Source organism: Filicampus tigris, chromosome 15, assembly GCF_054856515.1.
Source record: "Filicampus tigris isolate MCC_2025a chromosome 15, RoL_Ftig_1.0, whole genome shotgun sequence".
NCBI classification, from domain to species: Eukaryota; Metazoa; Chordata; class Actinopteri; order Syngnathiformes; family Syngnathidae; genus Filicampus; species Filicampus tigris.
The window spans coordinates 10,098,638-10,107,674 of NC_141231.1; the positions used below are offsets into that span (position 1 = coordinate 10,098,638).

The 9,037-nt window shown below is 39.2% G+C and overlaps 1 protein-coding gene across 1 annotated transcript; it reads left to right on the forward strand.

The window, feature by feature from the left end:
* The first annotated feature begins 3,918 nt into the window (after positions 1 to 3,918).
* On the forward strand, positions 3,919 to 8,773 carry swi5 (SWI5 homologous recombination repair protein). Its single transcript, XM_086053692.1, has 5 exons — positions 3,919 to 4,090; positions 4,439 to 4,487; positions 4,565 to 4,668; positions 4,827 to 4,921; positions 7,899 to 8,773. The coding sequence occupies exons 1-5, from the start codon at positions 3,987 to 3,989 to the stop codon at positions 7,961 to 7,963; spliced, it is 417 nt and encodes a 138-aa protein (XP_085909818.1). The 5' UTR covers positions 3,919 to 3,986; the 3' UTR covers positions 7,964 to 8,773.
* The last annotated feature ends 264 nt before the right edge of the window (positions 8,774 to 9,037 follow it).

A 9,037-nucleotide genomic window follows, 5' to 3' on the forward strand; every position in this document is an offset into this window, starting at 1 on the left:
AAAGAGATCATCTGAAAGCTTTTTGATGTCTGAATGTAGCCTGTTGCAAAAATGTCATCACAAAGCGACTATTCATGTCTGTGCCAGGGAGGCTCCTCACACTCCTCCATCTGTCACAGTCTTCTGCGCTCTCTCGCATTCATTAGCTCTGACTCACTCGTCTAATAAGTGCATGTATTTCCTCTCCCGGATCGTTCTTTATAGACTGTATATCGATCGTCCGCCTTCCTTTATGACTCAGTCACTTCATTGTTGAAATAACTCCCCCCCGCCCCCTCCTCCTGCACAGGTTATGGTAATCATTTCCTCACCTTGCTGTCAGGTTGGTTCATTATCACTCTCATGCATCTTGGGCAAAGTAAGCGATCTTCACAAACAGCTGTCTTCACCTCAGGGCTGACTGGAGCTGTGTGCAAACCGCAAACTCACTTCCATCGCTGCTGATCTGATCAGAGCTCTGACAGTCCACACTGGGTCTCCCATGGTAACATTTAACTCTCTGCCGTGTCTGCCATTTGACTTGAAACACAAAACACTCGCCGGTTCACTGGTTCCTTTGTTTAAATATCTCACACGGAACAAACGGCTCGTAGCAGACAGCTGTGAAACAAACCAAAGTATACAGTAGTTTGTTTCATTCGTGAGTGGAGAAGAGGAGCAGATGTGGTCTCATTATCTACAAACAGTGACCAGAAAGCAGATGAGAACCAGAATCAAACACCACAAGTATGTAAAAACAGCTGCAGGTTGGTGGTTTTATAAGATTATTTTTTACAATGGAATAACAGTTAGAAATATTAACGTTTTACCTAAAATATCAACTGTAAAAGTTAATAAAGCTTTACGTTGGTATTCATGTGGAAAAGCATAGCCAGAATTTTGTCAGTGGTATGGCCGGAGTGACACAACATCTCATTGATGGGTGGTCATAAACATGCACATAGGTAGTGTACATTTGCATGCCGTGCTCATAAATCTCACCGTAACTGAGAAGGGGAAACTTTAAAAAAAAAATTTTTAAAAAGGCATACTAAGCATAATAGAGTGAAATCATAACGCCAGGCAAACTTTTGTAAACTGCTCTGCTATTTTATTTTCCGTTGCTTTGCTTTTGTTTACTATCTCATAGTCCACTTCGATCTCATGCACTGATTGACTAGCTAACAGCCAATCAGAGTGATCAACTGTCCCTGTAATGGATAGCTCATCCATTTAAAGCATATCAAAACAGCACAATGACACAAAAATGTCTTCATTCTTCACAATTCTAAACATTGCTTAGGTTTATTCCCTGTTTATATTATGAATGTGTCGGGCAAGATGGGTATATGCGTGCATCTTATGCCAAGAAACCTTTACTGTGGATGGTATGATAAACAATGACTTCTCAGCCTTGTTATTTGCTTGCTCAGATCATGGGTTCAAATCTCAGCTCAGGCCCTCTTGTGTGGAGTTTTCTCTGGCTTCCTCCCACATTCCAAAAACATGCATGTTAAGGTTTCTTCAAGGTGCATACCGGTAGGTGTTAATGTGTGTGTGATTGGCTCTTTTTGTTTATATGTACCCTGCGATTCACTGGAGACCAGTCCCGTTCCAGACAAGTACTTTCTACTCGCAGTCTTGCAGCACCATTTTTAGGAGCAATAACATTCAATGTGAGTTTCTCTTTTCTGCTAACAGCTGTCTCAGCTCGTTGTCTAACCAAAGCCTGCAAAAGTCATTTTTAAAATGCTGTTTTGCCCTCACTTTGCTGAATTAAAGGAAGGACAATCTGAAAGTTTAAATGTGTAGTACACATTGCTGCACATGAGCTTACTCACATGCTTTCTGTGTTTGTGCTGTACTTGTGTGAATAAGCATTAACCATTTAGATGTAAATTCATCAGCAGTGTGAGCAGGAAGTGATGTGTCGGCTAACCCTATATTTTTATTTGTGTACATTAGCATGTGCCCATTGTTTGTTCTCTTCGCCATATCTCCGGAATTGGAATTTAGATGCTACATGGCAGAGTGGCTGGGATACCCATGAATTATGGAGATGATCGATATGAGGTTTTCCAACACACGCTGCTTACCAACATCGCATACATCATGGGAATTTTGCACAAAATGCTCATACATGTTATGTTGTCACACTTGATGAAACTGCGGATGCAACTTCAAATGAGTTTCAATGCACATATATTGATATACAGTACAATGTTTAATTACAGCCCGAGCAGTGACCACTTCAAGGTAAATTATATTGAATTCAATAACTGCAGCCCAGAGAAAATGTTTGACATAAATCCTCCAGCATAAACTTTAAAATTCAATTAGATCAAATCAAACAAAATAAAATTAAAATTGTTATGGGAAGCACAGTGTAACATGTTTGCCTTGCAGTTGTGAGGTGCGGGTTTAAATTCTGGTTCAAGCCCTCCAGTGTGGAGTTTTTGTTGTTATCCATGACCACCCCCCCCCCCCCCCCCCGCGTGTACTATGGCTTCCAGCCACATTCAAAAAACAGACATGTTAAATTAACTATTAATAATGAAACCAAAAATCTAACGCGTGACTTGATTTAAATTAAGTAGCTTCCGAACTTGTCAATTGACAATATTTACAACCAATACAACAGGCAATTTATACTCGCTGACCACCGGGACTATCTAACGACATCCATTACAAAAAAAAATGGATTGACATTTTTCAGTTTATCTCCTTTTAAAAAAAGCAAATAAACTGCTCGGTATTAAATTAGCAATATTTTAAGTATTTCACATGCAGTGGTGTAGAACTGCACTCTATCGTGTATTTTTTTTTTCTATGATCTAAGTATGGGCCAAAACATCTCTCAGCAGTAACAGCTCTTCTGTATTGGATCTAATTAGATTTTGAAGGTAAACCTAATGTTGTGGCCAGTGGGTGTAAACTTGAGCATAGGCAAAAACAGCTGCTCCATATATTTGTTGGGAATGTTGTGGAGCAGGACACTGGTTTTAAGATCAGTGCTACTGTATCAGCTGGGCGATGAAACCTCATCCAAGTCGTCCATCCCACACACACACACAAGACACCATGCATGAGCCATTAGCAGCCAGTGTGTGTGATCTTTCTAAAAGGAGAGAAAGGCCATGTCTCCTGTCTGAATTTTTCATCCCCACCCTCTCTGTCTTTGTACAAACTGATAAATAAGCAATGAATCCCGAGGACATAAAACTGAATGGACTTGATTTTATGTCCTCCATTGACTGAAGCGGCACATTTTCTCAATTTTCCTTTCTCGCTCCATGAAGCCTTTCCTCTTTCTGTGTTTTAAAAGCTAAATCTTTCACCATGTTCCTCTTCCTCCACTTACCCAGTGAACCGTGGTGGACATCTCCAGCCTCCTCCAACGTGTGTTGTTAGAAAAAAAAAAAAAAGTCTTAACTCCTGTGTTCGTGTGTGTTGCATATAGTACTTGACCTTTTGCTTTGTTAATCCCCCACCAATGATTTAGATTTATAGCGCTGGTGGCGGTGAATCAGACTGAGAGGCAGCCTTGGAACATGAGCTCTCCAGAGAGGCCTGGCTGTAGATTAATTCATGGATATATGTCAAAGTGCCATTCCCTGATAATGCAACAATTCTTTTCTTATTGAGAAAGGGCGCTGAAGAGGGCAGAGGGAATTGGACTCAGGGTGAAATTAAGTGGTAATTTGTTGCCATCTGGTGGTGACATTGTAAAAGGGCCATTTAATTTAGTATATTAGTGGCCAGTCAAATAATTTATCGTTTTTTCTATTTTTCTTCCAAACAATGCTGCTTGCATTGTATTTATAATACAGTGTTATTTAAACTTAATAAACTTTTACTCTTATCGCCCGCCGTAGTTTCTTGTCACCAAAGCCCCGCCTCTCGGGATTTGACAACCAATCACATTTCAGTGTGACCACAACCCGCCAGGCGCGAACTTCCTGTTCTTATCCTGGCTGTGCAAACAACAAGTTCATGTCAGTGCAACTATGAATTCAGAGCAACTTTCGGAAGATATCGGGGAACAAAATAAATTAGCAAGCCCAATTTCGACACCAGAAACAAATGACCTAAATGGAGGACCGCTGAAAAGGTCTATTTTATTGACTTTCGCTTGGCCTACTGCCCGGTAAAAGTTAGACCGTGTTAGATCCAACCCTATCGCTACATAAGACTCCCATTTTAATTTTAATCTGTATCATTAATATGTTTTCTCTATATTTTCTGTTTCCTGAGAAAATATGTAATAGTCGCTGTACCTTTTTTCACAAAGTTCAGTACCACTTTAACAGCCACCCGTAGAAGCACTGTAGACAATTGATCGATGAATGCATGCAAATGCATTCATTATTTTAACAAGACAATTACTTCCCAGTTATTTTCATGGTATTTTAAGTATCAGTAATAAATATGACCTCTCTAAAAAGCATTGTCTTTGTAGAGCTCCTTTCTCAACGTTCAAGAAAGTAAACGCCAACTTCAAATCACCTGTAAGTACCTACCTCAACCACAAACATTTGTCAAATATGAATGATGTTATTATTTATTTAGTCATTTTGCATCACAGGGTCAAATAACCAAGCCTTCTAAAGTGAGTCCCGAAGAAGAGGTGGAGGAGCTGGAGAGGAGGAGAATGCAGCTGGATGCTGAGATTGCACAACTCGAGTTGGAGTGAGTACAGCTGCAGCTATTGTTACTTTAAAATGGAGTGAGCATGTAATGCAAGCGGCTCATTTCAGTTTTTATTTCAGGGGACTGATAGAAAATAAGACCATCAAATTCATTTTCAAGTCTTCCGTCAGGATAAAATAAAGCTGTGTTTTCCCCAGAGGATACAAAGTGGAGGAGCTGGACTGTCACATTGATATGCTGCATGAGTACAACGACATCAAGGACATTGGACAGTCTCTCCTGGGCAGAATCGGTATGAAGAATGATCATATTCAGTCAAGCCCAAAATTAATCATACCTCAGGGTTATGAATCATTTCTTTCTTGACTGTACTTACTACAGATCAATACTCTGATGGATATACCTCTAGATATAAAACAACAATGTACTTTGTACTGAAGTGTTTAGAAGATTCTGCAAAGTTTATGGAAATTATTGGATTACACACATAAAAAAAAAAAACCTATATGCAGTACTATGCTCTAATTATGCGACTGTAAGTAGCAGAGTGGTTCCATTATCTGATTCGAGCCTGTGAGGGACGAGTTTGACCTCTGGCAACATTAAAAACAAACACTACTCTGGGTTTGGGAACCTTTGGGACAGCTGTTTAGGGTAAACAGACTTCATGGCTAAAAGCGGTATTTGAGCCTGGTAGCATCATGATTAAACAACCATCTTCTGTAAATGTCATTTTCAAAAAGGTTAGTGTTAATTCCAGTGAAACGACAATCGGCATGAATAATGTGAAGAAAAATGAAAACATTGTGTGCAATATTGACAGAAGTATTGGGACAACTGGCTATTCATTGCATCTACAAAAATTGAAAATGAGGAAAATACAGGCCCGTATGCGCAGTAGTAACTTGGTATTTACTTTTGCAGCCGAAACAGGGAACATATTCTACAACTTTTTGAAATGCTTCGGTAGGAATTTGTGAGGTCAAAGATTGGCCTGGCTTTACACTGAAAAGACTTGTAGACTGAATCATGTTTGCTTTTGTTCACATTTACTCTGTTTAAGCGTAATCAGTTCATCTCAGCTATGTTATAATTTATTCAATCTTGTTAGATGTGCAACATACTATAATACGTATATAGAAACTTTGGATGCAGTGGCTAATACGCGATCCGATGGCCAATTGTCCGTCAAATAACAACAATCCCCACAAAATTCAAACGTCTCTCACTTTCTAAAAATGTAGAAATATCCCAATTTGGTCATTCATTACAATTAGTTTGGATTGTAGTTGCTCTGCAGTCAGCCACTAGAGGCCACCAAATTGTTGTTTTTCTCCAAAGAATTTAAATGAACCCCAAGCCCGCGTTACCTGTACAGAATATAAACAGTTTTTAATATTTCCAAGGCTACTTTAATTTCGCCCAGCACACCACATCAAATCGATCTCTTTATAGTGTGGTGTAATTGAAATTTTGCTTCAGATAGTGTCACGTAAAGCATTCACTGAATGTGGTTTTGTAAGGCTTTGGAAGCATAGATAAGTCCTCTTAACTTTGTTTCAAACAGAAGATTGTGTGATGCAGTCTTTAGAAATGACATTCTTCATATGACTGCTTGAAAATGCGGAAGTTTGTCTAATTTAAGCCTAAGTGTTAGGAAAGTTTGGATGAATCACAGCTAGTATGCGTCATGGATAGAGGCCTTTTTACCCACTTTTGCGCACACACGCACACACACACACACATGACAAGGTGACATCTCCCCTTGTTCTATTTTCAGTTATCACGTTTTTTTTTTTCTTAAACCTTGCTTCTCCCATAGTACAGTGCACTCTAGTCACGCCAATAATGACTCCTTTGTAAATAGAGGTAGCAATTTCCCCTTCAGCACAATGGCCTTCATTTACAACACTTAGGAACAATCACCATCTCTGTCCATCATTTTCACACATGCGTACAGTCTAATGCAAACACACAGAAACTTCCTCCCTTCTGACCTCGCGCATTCATTTTAAAACACTTGCTTTCACAAAGAGCCCACGCTTGGACACGGCGTTTGACGCGCTACACGCCGTCACTCTGGGGGCGGACATGGGTGGGCAGCGTGTAGCGAGAGAATGGTGATGTGAGGAGATGCTCTGCAGTACCCGCCGGAGACAACTGTCACTTTGTCTCTTGCTATGTTCATCCGTCAGCCACGACATTGTACATCTCTAAAGGTGCCATGCATGTCCCAGTGGACATCTTAGGGATTTTCTCAAGTACTATGCAAGCTTTAAAGGGGACATATGAAAAGTTCAAATGCAAACGCATACATCTGCATTGTTTGTGAATTGAGTAAAATGTGTTTGTTTTTTCAAGTTTAAGGTTGAGGCTAATTATTTTTTACTACGCTTTCAACTATGAAAACAAAATGGGGCATGGACATGTTTTCAGCAGCATTGTCTTGCACCTTATAGTTGTTGAAAGTAAGGATGTACCGATTATCGGCCGCGCCGATATTCGGCATTTTGATGAATATCGGTATCGGCCTTTTTAAAAAATCTGATGGCTGCTAATAAATCAACTTAAAAGTGTGTTTACTTGAAGGAACTATTTGTTTACATTTTCAGTTAACTTTATTAGAGATTCTAACTGACCCTGGGAAGACTCTGCACCTTTTGGTTTTGTTTGAAATCAAAACAAAGATAAGTGAAATTTTAACATTTCTGTTATTTTGAAATTTTGGAGAACTTTATTTACTGTCGAAAACGACAGTGTTGCAACTTTGCAAAGTTTTCTTAAAAAGTAACTTTTTAAGACATGCCGATGACCCTGGGAGCTCCCTGAACTTTTTTAGAATTTTACAACAAAGACAAAGAATGATATTGTCAAAAATGTATAATGATAAAAAAAACATCAACATTATGCAAATCTGAAAAAATGTTCAACAAACATGCGCAAAGGCATTTCAACAAAGTTAAGAGTTTTAATTTGTATTATTTTTTGATGCCAATATTTTCCTTTTTACTGAAAATGAATATCGGCTCGAAATATCGGCTATCGGCCTCTTTGTCTACTAATAATCGGTATCGCTATCGGCCCTGAAAAAAACATATCGGTCTATCTCTAGTTGAAAGCAATCGTGTTGTTGAACACCCGAGATGTCAGCCTGGTCAGTGTTTTGTAGTTTGTTTTTAAAAGAATACAAGAGTGTTGGGAGGAGGGAGGGGGGCGACCCTGCCATAAGGTCAAAGGCAGGTTTAACTCTGCTTTTCTGTATCTTGCAGCTGCTCTACGCGGGACTACCACACGAGACCTCTACAGCCATTTTGGTCTGGAACTGGAGGACTGACAGTAAAAATAACTCTTTTGAAAACATTTCAAGTAGTGGAGCTCACTGTCGTCTTTAGTTTATCGGGACATTTATCCAAACAAGAGTGGATGAGAACACAGTTACGTCTCTGACATGTTTACTTTGTATTTGAAAAAAAAACTACCTTTATTAGAAATGTGTTAAACCACTGTATCTAATGGGTTTTACTCTGACCATTTGTTAGAATATTCAGTTCACAGCATCCCATAATGTAGCCGCTTTGGGTGTACAGTACTTCTAAAAAGTCATAAGCAGGTGGTCTTCTTTGCTTTGTTCAAAGTAATTCCCAGCATCGATAAAGCTGTGCAGACATTACAACCCTATGGCACCCTAGAAAAACGTTTCCTCAATTGAATCACCAATTCTGTTCGGCTTGCTTGACATGTTGAGTATCCACAGTCGGGTGTGTCCTTATCTGTCTTGAAACAGTTTGTGGCTTTGTGAGACGTACGTGCATTTTGTGGACTTTAGTGATGCTGTGTATACCCCGCGCTCCTGAATTACAATATTTTTTGGGTCATAACTTTAGACCCACCTATCAGATAATAACATTGTATTAAGCTTTTAATGTTTATCTCTTTAGACTTTGGTATTGTTGATGACTCCACCAACTGTTGATAAGGTGTTGCAAGCATATCTGCTTGATATGCATGACGTGTTTCTACCCGACATGCAAAGTTTACTAACAGAGCAAAGTTTGTGTGTCATCCCATGGCACAAACAGGCATGCTCAGTTACTGCTAAAAATATTGACTGTATTTCAGATTACAAATGGCGTGCAACCAATAAGTTTGTGGTTTTTATTGTTTTAATTAGGGATGGGAGAGTACCGATACCAGGTATTGGAATCGGACCGATACCAGCCTTATTTTAAGGTATTGGGTACTTATGGAGGCTGTCGATACCAGCTACTGATACTTAAGACCCAAAAAATTCTGACTGAATAAATATATATTTGTATTTATTTTAAATATTGAAAAAATATATGTCAATATGCAAATCTGTGTATGCAGAGCTCCACTGTAACACATACCCCCCCCAAAAAAAAAATAT

Bases quoted from the DNA above. Each gene is read 5' to 3' on its own strand.
- swi5 (XM_086053692.1), top strand. From the start codon at position 3,987: ATGAATTCAGAGCAACTTTCGGAAGATATCGGGGAACAAAATAAATTA. The intron at 4,091-4,438 runs GTCTATTTTATT...TTGTCTTTGTAG, and splicing joins AATGGAGGACCGCTGAAAAG to AGCTCCTTTCTCAACGTTCA. The intron at 4,669-4,826 runs GTGAGTACAGCT...TGTTTTCCCCAG, and splicing joins ATTGCACAACTCGAGTTGGA to AGGATACAAAGTGGAGGAGC.